Source organism: Impatiens glandulifera, chromosome 8, assembly GCF_907164915.1.
Source record: "Impatiens glandulifera chromosome 8, dImpGla2.1, whole genome shotgun sequence".
NCBI lineage: Eukaryota > Viridiplantae > Streptophyta > Magnoliopsida > Ericales > Balsaminaceae > Impatiens > Impatiens glandulifera.
In genome coordinates, this window is record NC_061869.1 from 8,847,565 (window position 1) to 8,870,646 (window position 23,082).

The 23,082-nt window shown below is 27.1% G+C and overlaps 3 protein-coding genes across 3 annotated transcripts; all 3 read right to left on the reverse strand.

Moving 5' to 3' along the window:
• Positions 1 to 2,376: 2,376 nt before the first annotated feature.
• On the reverse strand, positions 2,377 to 5,511 carry LOC124912899 (putative disease resistance protein RGA1). The gene has a single exon (XM_047453536.1). It carries the CDS (start codon positions 5,509 to 5,511, stop codon positions 2,377 to 2,379), a length of 3,135 nt encoding a protein of 1,044 aa, XP_047309492.1.
• A 6,726-nt stretch (positions 5,512 to 12,237) lies between these two features.
• Positions 12,238 to 13,615, reverse strand: LOC124912900 (sugar carrier protein C-like). The gene is made up of 3 exons (XM_047453537.1): positions 13,480 to 13,615; positions 13,083 to 13,405; positions 12,238 to 12,873 (listed from the first exon to the last, which is right to left on the reverse strand). The coding sequence occupies exons 1-3, from the start codon at positions 13,613 to 13,615 to the stop codon at positions 12,238 to 12,240; spliced, it is 1,095 nt and encodes a 364-aa protein (XP_047309493.1).
• A 3,484-nt stretch (positions 13,616 to 17,099) lies between these two features.
• On the reverse strand, positions 17,100 to 19,450 carry LOC124912424 (myosin-2-like). Its single transcript, XM_047453042.1, has 6 exons — positions 18,920 to 19,450; positions 18,315 to 18,450; positions 18,072 to 18,218; positions 17,927 to 17,979; positions 17,646 to 17,846; positions 17,100 to 17,572 (listed from the first exon to the last, which is right to left on the reverse strand). The coding sequence occupies exons 1-6, from the start codon at positions 19,202 to 19,204 to the stop codon at positions 17,294 to 17,296; spliced, it is 1,101 nt and encodes a 366-aa protein (XP_047308998.1). The 5' UTR covers positions 19,205 to 19,450; the 3' UTR covers positions 17,100 to 17,293.
• Between the last annotated feature and the right edge of the window lie 3,632 nt (positions 19,451 to 23,082).

Consider the following 23,082-nt stretch of genomic DNA (forward strand, 5'->3'; position numbering starts at 1 on the left):
TCGGTACATACGTTCAAATTCAAATACTCACTCGTCCTTAAGTTTTGAATCAATTAGATATATATTGTTATGCATTGGAATTCAAAGATTGGAATTCAAAGATTGGACCTCGTGAAGAAATGTTGCATTTGAGACGCACATTGACATCGACAATTATGGTAGGAGTGCCAAGCTCAATAGCGCCCTCTTCAAACCCCACGCCGAGGGGGCAGTAAATCATTTTTACTCCTCTCAAAATATTGTGCAGCCTTCGTATTGATTCTTTGTTACTCTGGATCTGGATCTCTCCTAATGAATTGGAGAAACCATTGATCGAAACCATTAATAACAATGGTAAATTAACCTAATATAGTCATAAACTTTTCATATATATTCATAACCATATTTTTCAACCATATATATATCAAATGTAATAAATAAATAAATAAATAATCATGCACTTTCGATCGCGGTCTGTGCTAATATTATTCTTTTATTTTTGTAAAACAATATCCCTCTTTGATTTAGAAGTTTTTTATTTTTATTTTTCAACCATATTATTCTAAACTATTTTTCACACAAGGCATAGTGTAGTGGACGAATTATAAGATTTTTACTTTTTAAAAATAAATAAATAGGGGATTGAAAACTGAGAGAAAAGAGATGCGGGCATGTTTGTTTAGAGAGATATGTTAGCTTATAAATTTAATTAACCTGTTTTATATTTTTAGTAAATAACATATATAATAGTCTTCCTTATATTTATATATATATATTTTAAATGTAACAAGTTGTTGATGCATTAATATAATAAAATAAAATAAATAGACTATAATTTTGATAATATATTTTTAGTAATTTAAGTGACTGTGAGTCCTCTAAAAAGTGGGTCATAACAGTAGAGAGAATATGCTAACCACTCCCAAAATAAATTTGGATAAAAGAAATGATAATTTGTATTGTCGTTAACTTTTAATAAATTTTATTTCATTTTTAAAAAAAGAAAATTACATAGAAAAGCAGCTAAATGAGCACAAACAAATAAAAATGCTATCATGATTTTTTTTTTAAATGATTTGATATGAAAAACTTAGGTATATCATATATTAAGTAAAGTTATATAGCAAAATGATCGTATAAACCTGCATTTATAATTGAAATTTTAAAGTGAGAATTAAATTCGTTACTTCAACTACCCTATTGGTTACAAATCGAAACATATTTATTTGTTGGAAATTAGATTTTGTGTAATTTTGAGAAATTAAAGTTCACCTCTCAAAATAATCATAATGTTAGTTATTTTGGTTTGAATATTTTTAATTTAGCGCTTTTATAAAATTAAAATGTTCACTTAGATATCATTACTTTATATTCAAGTCTATAAACTTAATTTTACGTTATATTTCTCAAACTGGACTTATCAAAGTCTGAATTAAACAGGGCTCACGGAATAGTTGAAAACTAAAGACAATCAAATAAAAAAAACCAAATATAAACCCATTGAAATCTGCCTCTAGAATCTCGATTCTAGAAGTGATATATCAGTTTTAGAATAATGGGTATTTAAAAGTATGAATATCAACAGTTTGTATTTTAGAACACTAACAGATTTTATTAATCAATTTGCATGTTTGAACACATAAAAATTATATTTATAAAAAAAATTAAGTTTTCTTATATGTTTCGAAATTATTACTCAAGTGGCATTCTAAACCGACAGTTAGTCATTTTTAGATCACAACATTTATTGTCGAACATCACCATTTGTCCAAAATCAGTCCGATTAACATCGAAAATCTATCAGATTTTCTATAAATTATAACGTGGCTGAATGTCTAAATTCATCTAAAATGATGTTTGCGCTCAGAAAATGACAATATTTATCTGTAAAATAATTTAGTTTTAAAAGTTTAACCGCCTTAAATCAAAATTCAAGAGTACCAATAACAGCCAATTTACATCCTTCACAAAGCAATAATTCTAACTCACGAAACTGTAGACATTTTCGTATCAACAGATATAACTAATTATTTATAAATGCATGAAATGAAATATGTAAAAATAAAATTGAAATTCAATTAAAGCTTCAAAGAAAATTGGATCAAATACTTTTAAAGAACACTTGTTTTGAAGAGTGTGATTGACTGATTTCGCGCTTTGAGATTTGGCTTCATCGCTGAATCAGAATGCGAGGTCTGTGTGCAGTTGTCGGTATAGACAAAAACCTTAAAAGATGTCTGAATTTTCCTGAAGCAAAAGATTAGAACACATATGTTATAACTCAATGAATATAAGGCATCATAAGTTAGAATTATGTTATTTGGTTAAAAAGAAATCATAGAAACAGAGCTCATGGAAGAATTAGTTCTTACCAAATTTGCTTATATGGCCATTGTGCTATGCTTTCCTCTGTCTTTCCTTTTCCAATAGAATATCTACATCGATCTTCTCATGACCAAGTCTTGTTCGAAGGGAACGCAGGAGTTCAATAACTTCTTCAGAAGACACCAACTTAGGACAATTCTCAATACTTAATCTCTGTAGTGAATTATTATTAATATTGAAGTTTTCAAACTCCTCAGCTGATATCATCAACTCAGGGCAGCTCACAATTCGCAAGTACGTGAGAGAGTTGTGATGCTTTTGTTGCTTCTCGCAGCCACTAATTTCATCAAACAAACGCCTTAACTTCTTGCACCGACGGATAGACAGAGTTTGAAGAGATTGGAAAGATGAGCTTACTCTTCCTCCTAATTGTGCTTCATTATTATTATTATTGTCCCCAAGGATTTTACTTGACAATGATGATGATGGTATTTCATCATCATCAAACATTAATGCCTTATCAGCTCCAAATAAAACACTTCTTTCATTCAATCCGACAAGAGAAAGATGAGTAAGAGCACTAAGATTTGAGATGCTATATAACAACTCATCCGAACATTCACCTGAAACAGTTACATGTTTGAGTGCTTTGAGAAACGGTGGCAACCTCCCTAGCTTCGGGCAATAATGTATGTCCAGCATGCATAGATTAGGGAAAGCTCCGGTACTCCAACAGCTACTAGACACCAATTCCCTCAAATTATTAATGTTAAAAAAATACAGTTGCTCTAACAAAGGGAATAGTACAATCATTTCATTGTCATCTTTAATAGCACTACTATCATTACTCTCAAGACATGTTGGAGAAGGATAAGACTTTCCCACCCATTTAGGGGGATTCACACCTTCATAACCACTCATTTTCAATATCTTCAGAGTCACAGTTGAAACCTCTAGAGCATCACCTATTTTCTCATGTCCATCAGCATTATCATAACCCCAATCCAACTCCAAGTTAGTGATACTCGATTTCTTAGCCATGCTTATCCCTTTTGCAATAGATGCATCATTAACTCTTCCAAGGTTTACAATTTTCAAAGATCCGCCGATATTCAATTCTTTTATTTCATCTAGTTGACAATCTTTTTCCTTTTTGCCTATCACTAACAAGCTTAAGGTCTTTAAATGTTTCAATTGCCTCATCCCTCTAGGCATATATTTTAATCCAATACAACCCTTCAAATAAAGATGTCTCAAATTAATAAGGTTCCTCGTATTTCTAGGCAAACTTTCAAGCTCATAACAATAATTGAGTTTCAGAGTCTGTAAGTTCAAGAGATGACAAATACTATTAGGCAATGTTGTAATCTGACTATAAGAAATGTCTAGGTATCTAAGATGTTTTAGATAACTCAGACAACGCAAATCTTGATATTGCACACTGCGGAGGTTTAATTGAAGGACACGTAAAGACGAAAGTTCCTTCAAGCAACTCAAAATCTTCTTTTTGGCATTTCCAACATCTCTTCCATGAAGCATTATTGATTGTAACCCTCCAATTGTTTTAAGAGAACAATCTGATGTTTTGTCTAACTCATGAACCTTTCCTGTTACATGACGAATTTCTCGTTCTAAACCATCACTCGAGCTATTAGAATCAATCGTATAACATTGATCTTTCATAACAGATTGGGCAAGATCATGCATAAGATCGTGCATCATACATGCTGTATAAACTCTATCTTTCCTATCTTTGTTCTCCTTTTCGTCTTGAAAAAAGGATCTCCAACACAACTCATTCCAAATTGTATTCCCAACATCTTCAAATTCTTGCTTTTTAACAAGAGGAATTAAATCATGGGCCATCCACAATTGGATTAATTTCTCCTTTTCAATTTCAGTATCCTTGGGAAATATAGCACAAAACACAAAGCATCTTCTCAAATGATAAGGGAGGTCATAGTAACTCAACCTTAGAATAGGCAAGAGATCTTCTTCATTTTCGGATATCTCCCATATCTCACTATCTCTTATTCTATGCCATCCTTTTTCGTCATCACAAAACCCCAGTTGACTTCCTAATGTTTTGGCAACTAAAGGAACACCCTTACATCTTCTAGCTATTTGTTTGCCAATATAAGTGAAGTTTGGATGTTTTGGTTTTCCATGCTCAAATGCACGTTTTTTTAACAGTAACCAACAATCATCGTCAGAGAGTGACGGTAACTCAAAATGTGGAATAGTTTTCATTATTTCTGCAACTCTTCTTTTACGTGTCGTGGTAAGAACGAACGCGCCATCTGCTCCACATTCTAATATAGATCTCAACTGATCCCATGTATGAACGTTTTCATTCCAAACATCATCCAGTACAATCAAATATCTAATCCCTCTCAATTTATCTTGAATTAAGTCCTTCAATATCTCCAAGGAAGTTTCATTATTTTCTCCAATGATGGCTTTGATGACCAACTTAATATCAAATTTATCAGAAACACAAACCCAAAATTTGGTATCAAAATGATTAGAAACTTGGTTGTCATTGAAGACCATTTGGGCAAGTGTTGTTTTACCTAGTCCCCCAATTCCAACAATAGGCAGAACAGATAATTCTTTAGCAACACAAGCACAAGATGTATTATTGAGTAGAATATCAATAATCTCTTTCTTCTCCTTATCTCTCCCATATATTGGACTATTAGAAAGAGACATGGTTTCACGCCAACTACTAGTAAACTTGTCTATTATTTTCGAGTCATGAATAGGTTCACGCAATTGTAAATTTTTGCGCACTGAATAAATATGTTCTAGTCTCTCTTGAACATCCTTAATTTTGTAACCAATTTCACGACGCGACCAAGTGTTGCTAAAAGGATGGGTGATAAAGTTGGTTACCTGGATCCGAGTTGAAGAGGAGGCATTACGCCTTTTGACTTGAAGACGAAGATCTTCAAATGTGCACTCATCCATGATGTCTCGAACCTCATATGCCACATCTTTTAGTTTCCGCAACCAATCTTCAGTTTGTATGTCCTTCTTCCACACGTTCTTAATCTCAACATCCTCAAGTGAGGCATTAATTGCATATAGCGTGCTCAATAGCTTTTCAACCTCCTTCTCAAAACCATAAATCAACTTGAATTCATCCTTAATGAGAGGTACCAAATTTGAAAGCAAACCACTAATTAGAGTTGCTGGATCAGCCATGGTGGTTTCTCTCTCAAATGAAATCTGAGAATGAAATTTCAAATAAATCAGATACAAAATGGTCGCACTTTTAACATGTAAGCATGTGCTGATGCTGCATTTTTTTACTTGTCTTTATGGAGCCAAGCAGTAGAGACAATAAAAAATAAATAGATCTATATGCAAGTTGTGGCTTGTGGACCCAAAGAAGATTAATATAACTCATCTAATCTAAAACTAAATTAATTATTTAAAATAATCATTTTTTATTTTTTATTTATAAATACCCAAATAATTAATTAAATGAAACATTAAATAATTTAAGTATAATAATTTTTCATAAGTTAAACAAATTACTAGTTAAATTTATTAAGAATTTAAAATCAATTATTTTTAAAAACTCAATTATTATAAAAATAATTATCTTTAAAATAAATTATGCAAACTCGTAAATGAATTAGAGAAATTTGTATATATTCAAATTTTATAAACTATAAAATTAGATATAAAAAATAGTATCTACATACTTAAAGCCAAAATGGTAAAAAAAATATTATAGCTAAAACCTGATTTTTCTTTAGATAAACAACCACAATATATATTAATATATTGTAGACATTATTGTTATCCCACACCGTTACATGATCTTACAATCCTTATTTGTTTTTTTAATACTAAAATCGTTATTAATATTGGTCAGCCTTCTTATCACGTGTTGGATTTCTCCTATAGATTGGAGAAGTCATTGAACAAAACAACATTAACAATTAACATAGTATAGTCATTAATTACTTTTCATATTCATAATCATTTATTTCAACAATATTAATTTATAAATTTATATATTATATTGACATCCTCTAACAATTTATAAAAATGAGTTTACTTTATATACCAATTATTGTAAAGTTATTATTACATTTTATAAACCATGATTCTTCGTTATGATTTTTTATTTATGGAGTGATCGTGATAGATGTACGGAGAAATAATGTATCATGAGTTCATATAAATGTGTTACGATGACATAAACAACACATAGTATGTTTTTACATTTAAATGAGTGATAGAAGCATGATATGTATTTTTAAAAAGTGACGTACTATTTAAAAGTTTGAATTAAGACGCATGATACATTATTGATTGTTAGTGATAAAGATAGGGAGTGCAATTTTTTCACTCTATCATGTAAGAATTGGAGGTTTTACATTTTTTACAAATATATATATATATATATATATATATATATATATATATATATATATATATATATATATATAGTCGTAGCTTTGAAAGAAACCAGAAATGAAACATATGACTCAGATGATCTCGGATCTAGAAATGAGGCTAGAGCTACACTCCTCTATCCGTTATAGGGCTCCGATTTGATTGAGACTTGAGCGTAATTGCGAAGCAGGAACACATGTTCCCGAGGGAGCGATAGGAGCCGTTTGAAGCATTGCACTAATGCGGGCATCCGTAGTGACTGAGGGGTTGAAGACCAAGAAGTGAGTTATGTTAACTCACATTCTTCTCAGGGCTAGATTCAATTTCCTGGTACGAACTCTTTCATTATTCAGATCTATATAATGATCCAAATATATCTAAATTTAAAATTAATCATGTAAGGATTTTTGTTGGTATCGAAATACATTTCACATTTATGGGTTGGATTGATTATATATATATATATATATATATATATATATTTATTTATTTATATATATATATATATATATATATATATATATATATTTATTTATTTATATATATATATATTTTTTTATTCCGAAACCAACAAAAATCCTTACATGGTTAATTTTAAATTTAGATATATTTGGATCATTATATAAATCTGAAAAAGGAAAGAGTTCCTACACTTATTCATTTATTTTTGTTTTATTTAAAAAAAATAGAATAACCCATAGTTATGTATTTTAGTATTTACTTTTTTAACTTGGAATATTTTAAGTGAAAAAATAACCATCATACAAAGAAAAATATTTTATCATATAAGGATATCTATATAAGGATATCTTAAGTTATTATTATTATTTTATTTTAAGTTATTCAATATGATATAAATAATAGTCGTTCGTAATGCAGAATACAATTGTTCGTCTTGTCACCAAACCCAACTATATTAATTATTGGGAAGCAACAATGAAAACAAAAGCTAAAATACTCACAGTCGAACAAACAGAACATAAAATTAATATTTAACAAACTCGGAGATCTTCAAAAATTAATGAGTTCACCTATAGGCTACATTGATTTTCAAAATCATTGATCTACTTTTAATAATGTGAATTATAATATGTTCACAGGTTTTGTTTTAATTTTAATTTTCTGTTTATGACAATTTCCCAATTTATTCACTAGTTGATTGAAAATGTGACAGATTTTATTTGTATTTTCGTCAACGAGAGCGAGTGAAGTGCTTACGCCCCAGCAAGATAGGGGCGAGCCAAAGATCAGCTGTTTACTGAGCAACTTTATTCTGAACTACGTCCACCTTCTACGCCTTTGATCCGGCCAGTGTAACCTCCCGACTTGCTTGCTCTAATCCTTTCCATGTCGATCCTGCCAAAGAAAGATCCTGTGGTGTAATAGATTGAAACTAAGTATGAAGGTTCGCATAAAGCACTTTGTAGTTTTCATAGTCAGCCAGTGAAGTGAGAGGAAAGCAAGGCTCAAGCTCGCCCCACATAGCTAAAGGAAGGTGAAGAAAGCAATGGCTCGACTGGAAGGTTCATCAAGCAAAGGGATGACAAAAAGAGGGCGCTTTCCAGTGTTGCACTGAAAAAAAAAAGACCTAAAGAGCCTCTTAGGTTTCTTCCTCCCGCGCCCGCCTAAGCCCGGTAATTTCACCTTAAATACTAATGAAACAGTAAATATATAACATCATTTATTTATTAATTTTTATAAAAAAATGTTAAGTTTATTTCTTTATAATAATATAAATCTTCACTATATTATATAAAAAACATATTTTTATATAATTATAGAATATTTTTGTTTAAAAAATATGATGCTCTACGGAAATTTCTTGAAACTAAACATTATTTACAATAATCCAAACTCCAAATACCAATTAACCAATTAGTTAGACTACAAAAATTAAAGAGATCGATTTGTTTTCATAAGATACCAAAAGAACAAATATTTGATATTTGTTTCCAAATAAATAATTCATTTATAGAAGAGCAAAAATTAATCTATTAACTTATATAATATAAGGATAAATGAGTTCACTCTTCTCTCCCTCGTTGGATAATATCAACAATCTTAAATTTGTACCGGGTATGATTCGAACCTCGATCTTTATTATGTATAATGAACACTTAATTATTACACCATTTACAATTGTTAATTTATTTTTATAATTTTATGTATAAATATATAATTGGTATGATTAACAATTATATATGTGGAAGTTTATATATATATATATATATATATATATATATATATAAATTATATAAATAAAATTAAAATATTATTAGTTTAATTGTTGAAGTTATATTATTAAAAATATCATAGTTCATCAAATTTGAATTTGAATTTAAAATATAAAGTATTATTAGTCTGGTTGGTTAAAATGTTTAATTTGTATATATTGGTTTATAAAATAGTTAAACTTATATTGTTAAAAATGTCTTATATTTATCAAATTTGATGTTAAATTTAAAATATAAAGTCTTATTAGCCTAATTAGTTAAAGAGTTGTACTTATTTTTTTTAGGTTGTAAGTTTGAAATATACCTATAGTATTTTTATTTTATTTTTAATCGTTTTAAGTTTATGGACGGGTCAACCCATAATCCGACTCAAGTATCCATTTACTCTCACATATATATCCAAATTAATCACAGCTCTCGACCTGAAAATTCGGATACTTTAAATTAAGCATCATTAATTATATATATATATATATATTATTTAAAAAGTTGAATTTATATTGTTAAGAATACCTCACGTTCATTAAATTTAGTGTTGAATTTAAAGTATAAAGTTTTATTAGCCTAGTTGTTTAAATGATTGTACTCGTTTTGTTAGTATGTAAGTTTGAAACATACCTATAACATTTTTTATTTTATTTTTAATCGTTTTAAATATATGGGCGGGTCAACCCACAATCCGACTCAAATATTATTTACTCTCACATATATATATTCAAATTAACCACAGCTCTCGACCCCTAGGGACAAAAAAATATGACATTACCCTTAATTTCTTAAAAAAATAATATAATATATTGTTTTTTTATCTAATTATTAAAAAAAATGATAAAATTTACTTTTATATACTTGTTTTTTTCAAAATTTTCTCGTTATTATTTTAAGTCCACCCTAAATTTTTTTCAAGCCCACCCCAGTTCGAAATCCTGGATCCGTCCCTGCGACCCGTAGGGACGAATCTATGTAGGGGCTCGGGTGGGCTGAAGCCCACCCGGAAAAAATTTATTTATTTATTTATTTTTACAGTAGAAATATGACATTACCCTTAATTTCTTAAAAAAAATTAGTATAATTCATTGTTTTTTTATCTAATTATTAAAAAAATGATAAAATATTACTTTTATATACTTGTTTTTTTTTTAATTTTCTCGTTATTATTTTAAGTCCACCCTAAATTTTTTTCAAGTCCACTCCAGTTCAAAATCTTGGGTCGGTAATCTGGACACTTTGAAATTAAGCATCATTATATATATATAATCGTTTTAAGTTTATGAACGAGTCAATTGAGAACCGACCCCGACAATCCGAACACTTTAAAATTAAATATCATATTATATATATATATATATATATATATATATATATATATATATATATATATATATATATATAATATCACATTCATTACCAACTTTTATTAATGTTTAATTTAATAAATCTATTTTTTTTAAGTTAAATTTAATTAATAAATTATTTTTTTCAAGTTATATTTAATTAGAGATTTCTTTCTTCTTTCTGTATCTATTTTGTTTTTCAAAATCAGAAAATAAAAGTGTTTAAAAATAGGACAGGTCAAACATCAAATTTAACAACCATTTAATTAATATATTACCTTTAAAGTAATATGTCAACATCTATTAATGAAATAACTTCCATCTTTTCAAATAAAATATGTCAACATCTATACACCCTAAAATGTGTAACGTATCATTATTACTAATTAAATTCTTTAGAATTGACAATCTTTACCTACCCAAAACCATCTCATAAGTGTATAGATGTTGACATATTTTATTTGAAAAGATGGAAGTTATTTCATTAATAGATGTTGACATATTACTTTAAAGGTAATATATTAATTAAATGGTTGTTAAATTTGATGTTTGACCTGTCCTATTTTTAAACACTTTTATTTTCTGATTTTGAAAAACAAAATAGATACAGAAAGAAGAAAGAAATCTCTAATTAAATATAACTTGAAAAAAATAATTTATTAATTAAATTTAACTTAAAAAAAATAGATTTATTAAATTAAACATTAATAAAAGTTGGTAATGAATGTGATATTATATATATATATATATATATATATATATATATATATATATATATATATATATAATATCACATTCATTACCAACTTTTATTAATGTTTAATTTAATAAATCTATTTTTTTTAAGTTAAATTTAATTAATAAATTATTTTTTTCAAGTTATATTTAATTAGAGATTTCTTTCTTCTTTCTGTATCTATTTTGTTTTTCAAAATCAGAAAATAAAAGTGTTTAAAAATAGGACAGGTCAAACATCAAATTTAACAACCATTTAATTAATATATTACCTTTAAAGTAATATGTCAACATCTATTAATGAAATAACTTCCATCTTTTCAAATAAAATATGTCAACATCTATACACCCTAAAATGTGTAACGTATCATTATTACTAATTAAATTCTTTAGAATTGACAATCTTTACCTACCCAAAACCATCTCATAAATATTTGAACATAAAAGGAAAAAGACAAACAAAATCAAAATCAAAACAATTTAATACAAATTCATTAAAATAATTATAATCTATAATAAAAACAAGTTCTCTCAACAATAATAAAAAAAAAACACACATAATTAAACATGAGCATTATAAAAAAAAGTCTTACAAGTAGTAACACTAAGCATATATAACCTTCTTGAATAATTTTCAATACCAAAATGATATAACTTAAATTGTCTATAATGAGTCCATAATAATCCTAAAACTTCTCAAAGTTCCTCCCGGTGAACTCGACATCAGCCTCGCAATTATCAACGAACCTCGACCAAAACCAATGTTTCTTCCACACAACAATCATCTCATCGATCGGGATATTCTTAGTCTCGGGTACAAAACAATATATGAAAATTGACATAACCAAAACCCAAAAAGCAAAAAAGATGAATAGGCCAAATTTAAGGTGACATAGCATGTTAAGGAAGATCTGAGCAATGATAAATGTCATCAACATGTTAACCGAGACAACAATGCTCTGAGCCGCGGAACGAATCTCCAATGGAAAGATCTCGCTAGGCACGAGCCAACCCAAGGGTCCCCATGACCATGCGAATCCCGCAACATATGTGCAAATGAACAAGACCACCACAATTGCGTACCATGTGGGCAATTTTCCCGGTTCACCATTAATCCCAAATTTGACACCAATAAATATCGATATTATAACCTAGAAATGGTATTTTGGTTATTTCATTAAAAAAATGCACAAATGTGAATAATATTTTGGTGATTTTCATACCTGACAAATGAACATTTGAGTACCACCTTCGAGAAACAAGAACCTTCTCCCCCACTTATCAACTCCGTATATGGAGACAACGGTGGCGAATACGTTCACGAGCCCTGTGATCACCGCAGACATGAGGGACGCATCGTCGCCAAATCCGATAGTCTTAAAAAGAACCGGGGCGTAAAACATGATGACATTTATCCCGGTAAGCTGTTGGAAAAACGGGACAAGAATGGCCACTGTTAAGTGAGGCCTATACTTGCGTTGTAGCAAATTACTCCAAGGATTAACCACCTTCTTCGACTCTTCACTCGCTGCTATCATGTCATTGAACTCCTCTTCCACATTCTCGACACCCCTTATCTTGCGAAGGTGTTGCAAAGCGCCTTCATGTTTGCCACGCTCGATCATGGAATTCGGAGTTTCGGGAAGGAAAAACGATCCAACCGCCATGATTATCGCAGGGACCATCGCCCCACCCAAACTATAACGCCACCCTTCTCCACTCTTTATCTTGGCAAAGAAGTAATTGAGGACATTCGCTACGAGGATCCCTATCGTTATCGAGAATTGAAACCCTATGTTAAGGGCTCCTCTATATTTGTAAGGCGCCATCTCAGAAAGATACAATGGAACAGCCTACAAAATCCATAAACAATAATTTTATTTTAAGTCTAACTCTAACACATATATAGAGATTACAATAACGACGGTAATAAATACTGTAGATATTGAATGTTTTACGTCACTAAAACAATTAGCAATAGTAAACTAGGTAAATTTCAAATTTTAACTCCAAACTTGATAAATAGCGTTACTAATCAAGATAAAGAAGATTAGTTACTTGCCTGATTTCCAAAACCGATGCCAAAACCGAGAAGAATACGACCCAAAATAAGCATCCAAATACCATGCGCAAATCCATTAACGAGAGCTCCAACGAAAAACAAAGAACCTCCCAACACCATAGAGAGTTTCCGACCCAACACTCTGGTGATCGACGAGGCAACAAGAGAAGAAACTAAGGCAGCAAGGTAAAGAGACGACGTGAAGATCGTTAGAGTCTCGCTGTTGAACTTGCAATACTGATTTACCGACGAATCATTCTTCTCCTTATGGTATACCGACGGGAAGAATTTCTTTAAAAACGGATCCATGGATGTAACGCCCCCTGTTAATTAAACATTACATTTGTACATATGATTCATAAACAAAAAATTAATAAATTTCTAAAAAGATTTTAACCTGAAATTCCAATATCGTAGCCGAAAATCAGACCGCCGGAGGCGGCAACGATGCAAGTGATAGTGACGAACAAGGTGAGATTTCCTGGGTATTCTCTCCCATTGACGGTCGTCGGAGTTACGCCGGCCGCCGGCATCTTTATTTTGCAAAAGAGTGTTGGTTGGTGAAATAGAGAAGAGGAGATATATATCAATATATATTCTTAAAAGTGAAATATGAATTAAATGCTAGGATTGTCAACAAAATTGAATATAGAGGAGGTATATATCAATATATATTTTTAAAAGTGAAATATGAATTAAATGCTAGGATTGTCAAGAAAATTGAATATCTTATCCTTTAATTTTGATTATTTTACAGTTATAAATTCTTATGGATAATGATGTTTTAATGAACTTTAAAATAAAACCGTTCACAAGGCCACCTACATAAGTTTTTTAATCTTATCCGTTTAAACATATTTATAGATAATTTATATCTGAATTGTCTTAACTAAAGTAAAAAAAAAACATAATTAGAAATATGCTAGAAATTTAATGTATTTTTAATAAATATGTGAATAATCCTAATTTAAAAAATAGGTTAAAAGTTATAAATACAAAAAACATATTTATGTTTTAATTATATATGATATTATTCAAATTTTAAATTTTCAAATATAATTTATTTTATATTTTGTTTATTCATTTCTAAAATTTATTTATAAATATTCTTAGAATTTCATTTTTAATTTAACTTTAATATATATTTATATATATATTTAAATAATTTATAATTAATTTTTTTATATTATTATATTTTGTAATAATAAATAAATTTAAAGTAACATAAATTCTGAATTTAAATAATTAAATTAGCTTTCAAAAATATTATAAACAGTTAAATTAATAAATAAATAAATGAAAATATAATTAAATTAGATTATAATAAAAGTTATAACTTTTAAATTTTTTCAATAAATTTAATTTTTAATATATTAAATAATTAACTTTCTTTTTCTTTTTTTATTTGTTTAATGAATTTTTATTTTATTAAATCAAAGAAATCGTTAATTTAAAATTTTACTTATAATAAATAAAATGGAAAGAGAAAATATTTTTTATAAGAAAAAGTTAAAATAATGTTTTTTATATAAAAAAATTAACCTTTTATTAAATAATATAATATTTAAATAATATTTTTAACATTTATAAAATTATTTTAAATATTAATTGTTTTAATTATTATTTTTAATATATTTTTTAATAATTAAATGATAATATTTGTATATAATTTTTTATTTACTTAAAATTATTTTCTTTAATAAATATAATCTATTAAATTTTGGTTTTAATGATATATAAAAAGGTAATAAATTTGAAAAATAAATATATCATTATAAAAATAAAACAAAATTTTATTAAATAGTTAAAAAACAATGAAAAAATAAATCAAAATTTCATTTCATTTATTTTTTAAATTTCATAATTTTTTATAACTAATTATAATTAATGTTTAAAATATATATTTCTTAATTTTTCTTAATAATATTATTTAAAATTATAAATTTATTTAAAAAATAATAATTATAATATATGTTAGTCTGATATATATATATATATATATATATATATATATATATATATATATATATATATATATATATATATATAATTATAAAAATCAATTATAAATATAAAATATTTATTTATATATAATTTTATATATTTTATTTAGAAGAATATTTTTAAAATTTTTAATAAGATTGATTATTTTAATTTATTCATAATTATTATTATAAAATATTAAGAAAATAAAACAAATCAAAAATATATTTCATTAATTTTTAAATTTTATAATTTTTTACTACTACTAATCAAATTGAAAAGCATAATAAGCCGTTCTAATAAACTGTTTATAATATATATTCCTTACTTTTACTTAATAATATTATTAAAATAATAAATATCTAATAATTATAATTTATTTAATGATTAATAATTTTAATATATATAAATATATTTATAATTTGAAATAAAATATTTTTAAATAAACATATTATTTAAAAAAAATAAAAGTTCAAATATATATATATTTATTCATAATAAAATAAATTTTTTATTTTTTAATTATATACTTGTTAATATATTATTATTTAAAATATATAGATATTTATTTGTTATTTCATAATATTAAAGAAATATCATATATTTTAATAATGTTTTTTATATAAGTAATAACTTATTTGTTTTAATAATATTAATAATTATAATTATAATAAATTTTTATTTAATATATATAATTCTTTTAATTAATTTATTTATTAAAATAAGTTGATAAAATTAAAGAAAAATTAAAATAAAATTAATATTTAAAATATTCTTTCTATTATTTCTATTAGTTAGTGTTTTATTTACGTATTTATTTATTTATTATTTTATTAATTAGTTTTAAAAAAAATTATTCAAAATTAATTGATTTATATATAGTTATATATATTACAATTATTAATCTTATTATTATTAATAATTTGAATATAATTTCTTTTTATATTATATTTAAAGTTTTAATCATTTTTAAATAAAATTATAATAGGTTATTATAAAATAAAAGTTTATCATCTTAATATTAAAATATCAAACTATTTTATTTATTCAGTTTGTTTTATTAAAAAATGAAATTTAATTCAAAATAAAATTTATTCTAATTCTTTTTTATTTTTTTAATTATTTTTTTAAATCATAAACTTTTAGATATATATTTAATGAAGTTAAAAAAAAGATTAATATTTTAATTTTATTAAAAAATAATTAATATATTTATTATTTTATTTTAGTCAGTATTAATTAAAATTTCATTTTATTAAAAATATATATTTATAATTTTAAAATCATTTTAATTTAAAGATAATATATATATATATATATATATATATATTTAAGGTATATGTATAAGTTTAAATTATTAATTATTTGATATTAATAATATAATATATTAAGACTATTATCTTTTAAAATAAATATATTATAAGATTTTATATTAAAATTTAAAACTTCTCAAATTTATAATTATGTGTAATTTTAAAAATTCTTGAGTGAATATTTTAATTATTAAATGAAATTTTTATTACATTTGTAATTTTTTTGTAAGGTCAAAAGTAGGTAAAAAAATTAATGTCACTTCTTTCTAATAAAAAAAGATTAATTTTAATTTTTGAATTTTTTTTACAAATAAACTGGTTTTTAATGATATCTTGAGGCAATAGTTTTTTAGTTTTTTTGAAGGGTTTAATAAAAAAAAATTAAATTAACAAAATATTTTTATATTTTAATTTTTTTCTCTCTTTAATATTTAATTATATAAAATGAGTTATTAAATAGTTGAAATATAGATAAAATGATGATAAAATTTTTGAATAAAATTTTGATTAAACCCCAAAATCCCTTTAAAAACTATATATTTTTTTTTATCATGTAACTTATTAAGGGCACTACAAACTAAACTTTTTCTTAATTTCTGGTGAAGAGATAAAGTTATCTATTTCTTTCAAATAACTCCTCCATATGTTCTTATATGCCTCACTATTGCAATCACATTTTGCTTCAATCTTATATAAGATCAAATTGTTTAAATAATTTCTCCATTTCAAACTGTCTTGTATAGTTTTATTATGCAGACATAGATAATAGATACATAATTCTCAAAATTCTTAGTCAATATTCACATCAATGTCAAACTAATTTGACCTTTTCCAATATTATTTTCTTTGCAACCATAAATAATATTATTGAATGTTAAAACAATAGTTTCTTCATTATGTTGTGAGCTTCATTCATTACAATCCCCACCATTTCTTCATGATTGTTTTCTTCTCCGGTTGGCCAAGCTTTTGTAAAACCGTCTTCGTCTCCTTCAATTTAATCTTATAATCCTTCTTCCACTCTTCATACCTCACTTTAAGTTTCTTAAGTTCATCATCAGCCCTTAGTCTTCCATCATCTCCTTTCTCCTTCTTTTTCTGATGATCTCCACCATTCATTCGAAAGTACATATTGAAAGAATCACAAGACCCGAGCTGACGATTATCCTTCTCTTCTTCTTCCGTTAATTTCCTCTTTAAAAGGATATAAGTTTTATTTTCTCGCTCGATATGTATAACATAATAACAGTTAAAATAGATTTCTAACCTGCAAAGACGACAATTGATCTTGCCATGAAGTTTCTAAGTACTTCATCCTTTCATCATATTCCAACCATCTTTCTTCAAACCGACGGATTTCTCTATACAAATCAGCATTCTCAACTTCCTTCCGCGCGAATTCCCTCTCCGCTTTAAATAATCGCCTTTGAAGGTCGCTTATGATTGATTTCGACACTCTCACATTTTCCTGTTTGACAATCAAACAAACAAACATAAACATAAAATTCAAACTCATTATAGAAGAAAGAAAGATGATAAAGGACTTACCTCGATAGGATTTGTCAACTGCAGATTTCTTCGGCTCAACCATCCCCTTATTGCTGCAACTCGATAATTGAACAATGAACGTGAAAAACTGTTTTTATCTTACAAAAATTTTACTTATATCTGAAGATTTTTTTTTCATTTTTACCACGTTGTATACGTAAACATGCTTTCTTCTTTCTCTGCAGCATTGTCCACGCGATCCAACCTTTTACATGGCGTTGTATTACAATGACAGCGGTTAATTTTCTCATTAAAACCTCGTAATCCTTTCTAGCATTTTCACCTCGAACAACTGCACCACCATAACCAGAATAGAATCTCATCATTCAAACAATTATACATGTAAATCATGTAAATCATAGATGAATTATACATGAATATTGCTTACATGTTTGAAGGGTTAAAGATCCTCTTCTTAACTCGTCAAAGAAATGGCGGGCTTGGAAACCTCGAATACATTTCTGAATCTCCAGTATACCTTCTAGTTCTAGTGTTCTTTCATTTGTGTTCTTACAAATTCCAATCTACAAAACCAACAATTACACAAGATTAGACTCAATTCATTTGGAAATATCCAGAGGTTGTTTGATATGGGTCCAAATCCAATATCTCATCATCAAGCAAATCATTCAAAACCATCAACCCTGTTAGTTGAATATGCACACCAAACCAAGGTCCAATTACGTTTGGAAACAAGATATATCTGAACCTAGTTCAACCCAGATCAGGTAATGCTTTCTGGCCAAAAGGGGTGCTTAATTGAACTTAAATATTCAAACAAATCTACAAAGTTTTGCCATTTCTGTGAATTCAAATCACCCAAAAGCAAGATCTGGATCATCTAAAGAGTGTTTTAGAACAAATGACAAACTTCCAGATTTAGAAAAGGCCAGCATATATACAAATCTGGATCATCATCATCATCATGATACATCGAGTTTAGATTTAGTACAGAAAACAACAACCCATTACCAAGAACAGTAATTAAGTTACCTTCATTAGGGCACAAAGTCTGTTACTTTCATCTGTCTTCTCTTCCTCAACAAATTCCTCCAATTCCTTTCTATCTCCTTCAGAAACCTCTGTTAAAATTCCTCTCCTAAACTTCATGGGCAAGGGTTTCCTAGCCGGAGGGAGTCGAGCCCTTGACGTGGGTCGAGCCGGAAGTGCCGGTGGTAAATCACTCGACGGCTCATCCATGCGCAGGAAGGAATCAAGCATGAGCTCCAGTGAACTCCGAGTAGTAGCCGTAGTGGGCATTGACAATGACAACATCATTTCCCCAAATCATACAAAATTGGAAATCAGCTATGGATCCTGAAACCCATTTTCAGCCAAAAAGAGACGAAAAGGAATGATGGGTAGAGAATGAAAGTTGGGTTTTCGAGGAATCAGAAGTGAAATTGCAAAAAGAAAAGGTCTGAACTTGATGATACTTTCTAGAGCCCTCCTCTATTTGCAGAATTTGGGGAAGAAGAAGAAGAGCTGAAAGGTGAGTCCTGAAAAGATGACTTTGGTCTCTCCTTTAGGGAGCTTTGCTTTAAATTCAATTCAAAATTTCGAATCGAGACCCATTTTGGTATTTTTCTGAAACGGAACGCAACCGTTAAGATATTTCAAAAAATAAATATTGTCTTAATTAATAACATGAAATTGAATCTATGTTCTTACCAAAAAAAATAATAATTTGAATCTATGTTTTACTTCAATTTATCTCTTATTGTAAAAAAAAAAAATAAAATTTTAGACTCATTTGTCAACCAAAATTTGTCATATATTTTTTTATATTAAAAAGTCATTTTTTTTGTTTGTGTATTTAATAACAATTTTTATATTGATTGAAAACATCTTACTTTTCATTTATTAATTTTGACCAATTCTAAAATAATAAAATAATAGGAAGAAATAGCACTTTTTTAAAAGTTTTGTAATAGCATTTTTATATATAATAATATTTTATGTTTTTTATTATCACATTTAAAATGATAGTTATTTTGTTTTGGTTTTTAAGTTAATCTTAATAAGTTTGACACATTTTTTTCAAAAAATTATGTTTCAAATAGAAGAAGGATGAGGTTGTTAAATATATTAGGGTTCAGAATTGTTGATCTTCCGTAAACATATATTTGTATGTCATTAGGTGTTAAATTACGATCCAAGGTCTCTTGGGATCCGATTATCACTAAAATAAAATGTAAACGGTCTAGATGAAAAAATAAAATAATCTCAAAAGAGGGTCGATTAATCCTCATTAAAAGTGTGTTGTCATATATGTCTACATATATGATATCGTTATTCATTCTCTCTAAGAGTGTGACGGTGAAAATAGAGAAAATAATGTGTAAATTTCTATGGGGATCTTCTAATTTTTCGGTTTATCATCTAGTTAATTAGTTGAGATAAGGTTAAATGTTTTAAAGATTAAGGAGGTCTAGATATTGGAGATCTTATTTATTTTAATAAGACCATTTTATCAAAATGGTGTAGTAGATTTGTAACGGAGCCGAATAGTCTTTGGGCATCGATAATCAGATGTAAGTATGGTAAGGATTGGTCTGGTTGGCTCACCAAAATGTCTGATATTATCCAGCGGGTGTAGCATTTTGAGGGGAATTTATTCTATGTGAAAAAGTTTTCGTAAGCAGTCTAGATTTATTGTAGAGATGGTTCTTCAATTAGATTTTAGGACGACATTTGGTGTAGTGTCAAAAGTCTAGCTACGACGTATTCTAAGTTTGTTTCTATTGTTATATGTAGAAATGTTGCAGTTAAGGACATGTTTGATCTCAGTCTAGTGATTTCGTTAGTCAAATTAGATATAAAATGAGATTAAACATTACTTTTGGTGGACGTAAGCAAGTGTCCATGTCTGAACAAGACGTTATGTATTGATAATATATGAATAGTTTTCATGTAGGGCATTGCTACAAGTTTTTCACTAAGATGATTCCATATCACTTTTGTTGGGGAAAAATTTGGGAGTCAAATAATTCATCCAATATCTCGTTCTTTGGATGCAGCGTTATTCATGGTGGAATTCTAACGGATGATATGTGCATGAAAAAAAGTTGTATTATGACTAGTCGTATGTGTCACGAATAGGTTGAATCGGCAACTCACTTACTTTTGCATTATCAAGAGTGTATACTATTTGAAGTATTTTGTGAGATTAAATTAAAAATGTCTGAATTATTGGGTCGAGAGTTGTGGTTAATTTGGATATATATGTGAGAGTAAATTAAAAATGTTACCACATTTTTATCGTATTTTTTTCCCTTGATTTTTGTATCATTACTCGTGTAAATGCACGGACTACGGGTTAGTTTTAGTAATTTCATACTTCTCACGAACCAATAAAATTGTCTTTATTATGTTGTTCGGATTTATTTTAAACATTCAAAAATGATCAAATATTATCACTTAATTCATTAATCAAAATATTAAAATATTAATTATTTATTTAAAAATATATATTTTATCATTATTTATTCGTAATTTTAAATCTTCTGCCCAAAAAAATTTATTTACTCAAAATCACTTTTATCAACATTTTTTTAAATAAACTCAAATTTATATAAATATTTTCTTAACGAATAAGCATTTATTTGAATGAAATATTTTCTTATTAATTTACCAAATTTGTCAAATAAAAAATTTTATATTTTCGAACTATTCTCACCAATTACACATTTTTAATGTATCTCATAGAGACATATAGAATTCTGTGGAAAGCCGTACGGAACCCAGAGAGAGAAGAAAAGCTTATCGAGGAGATCAGGAATGAGGCTCCGATCGGGGAAAGAAGAGTGGATCATGTTTACGCTTGTGACCAAGGGCTTACTGTCGTTCCATGCGAACGGCCCCGGATGGGCTCGAGACAAAGAAAGATCAAGGCAGAATTCAAAACGTGTATATCTCAAAAAAATTACTTAATTTAAAATACAAATTCGTCCAAATTTATAAACCATACACAATGTTACGTAGTTTCGAAATTCCGTAAAAATAATATATATAATTTATTTATTTTCAAAATTTTCATAATATTATACATTTTTTAGTCATTTAAACCACAATTGACATATTAAAATGCATAGATTTAAAAATTACTCAACTTAAAAAAAGATAAATTTAAAATATCTATAAATATTACTTTATTTATCAACGTGAGAAACTAAATAAAAAAACAAAAATAATAGGTTATAATAAATAAAAAGTGCACGTTATATTCCTTAAGAACACCCCTTAAAACACCTGAAACTAAAATTGTGATACTAATCCTATTTGACACAAATTAAAATTAACTTATTTTGGTAAAAAAATTATTAAGTTTGAATCTAAAATAGTCAATTATAACTTATCACTAAAATCTTTATATTTTAATTAAAATCAAAGAAAAATTAAGTATTTGTAAATATATATTGTTAAATCTTATTATTATTATTATTAACTTGTCACTAAATTTGTGAATTCATATATGAGTTGTATTTTGAAGATTTTGGTAGGATAAAATATACATTTTAAAATCTCTAAGTTAATTTATAACTTAAAATGAATTTAGATGTTTAATCAGCATTTATAATAAACACGAATACCCATATATCAAAATCTTTTAACTAAATGGAATTCAGGACATTATATATTCCTTAAAAACAAATAAAAATTAGATTATTTAAAAATAAAAATGAAACCCTATTGGAGCCTTAAAGTTTGTATTAATTGTGATTTTTTAAAAAAGAAAATGATAACTTCCTACACGCTAGGAAGGCTAAAAAGAGTGGATCATAGATTCATATGGATGTGTTGTGGACCATGTGGTTGGTTGAGTATTTTTTATTTTTATTCCATCAATAACAATAACAATAATAATAATGTTGTCATAAAGAGGGTTCAAATATTAATTTACAAGTTTTTAGCCAAAAAAAAATATTAATTAATAATTTTACCTAATACCTAGAATGTCTATGAGCTTCATGATGCAATGATGATACTAATTAGATATAGAGAAAATTAAAAAAGAAAACAAAATGAAAATAGGTAAAGAGTTCTAATAACCACGCCGTAATCATTTCGATTTTTGGGTTATTCGAGTTTGACGGTTCGGGGTTTTCGAATCTTTTTTAGTCAATTCAAAAATTGAACTGATTTTAAATTTTTTT

What these genes read in the sequence shown, in the direction of transcription:
- LOC124912899 (XM_047453536.1), bottom strand. Translation starts at nt 5,511, where the DNA reads ATGGCTGATCCAGCAACTCTAATTAGTGGTTTGCTTTCAAATTTGGTA.
- LOC124912900 (XM_047453537.1), bottom strand. Translation starts at nt 13,615, where the DNA reads ATGCCGGCGGCCGGCGTAACTCCGACGACCGTCAATGGGAGAGAATAC. An exon ending in CTACGATATTGGAATTTCAG is followed by an intron (nt 13,406 to 13,479) that starts GTTAAAATCTTT and finishes TTTAATTAACAG; the next exon opens with GGGGCGTTACATCCATGGAT. An exon ending in GCATCGGTTTTGGAAATCAG is followed by an intron (nt 12,874 to 13,082) that starts GCAAGTAACTAA and finishes TGGATTTTGTAG; the next exon opens with GCTGTTCCATTGTATCTTTC.
- LOC124912424 (XM_047453042.1), bottom strand. Translation starts at nt 19,204, where the DNA reads ATGATGTTGTCATTGTCAATGCCCACTACGGCTACTACTCGGAGTTCA. An exon ending in GACTTTGTGCCCTAATGAAG is followed by an intron (nt 18,451 to 18,919) that starts GTAACTTAATTA and finishes TTGGTTTTGTAG; the next exon opens with ATTGGAATTTGTAAGAACAC. An exon ending in AGTTGACAAATCCTATCGAG is followed by an intron (nt 17,847 to 17,926) that starts GTAAGTCCTTTA and finishes ATTGTCAAACAG; the next exon opens with GAAAATGTGAGAGTGTCGAA.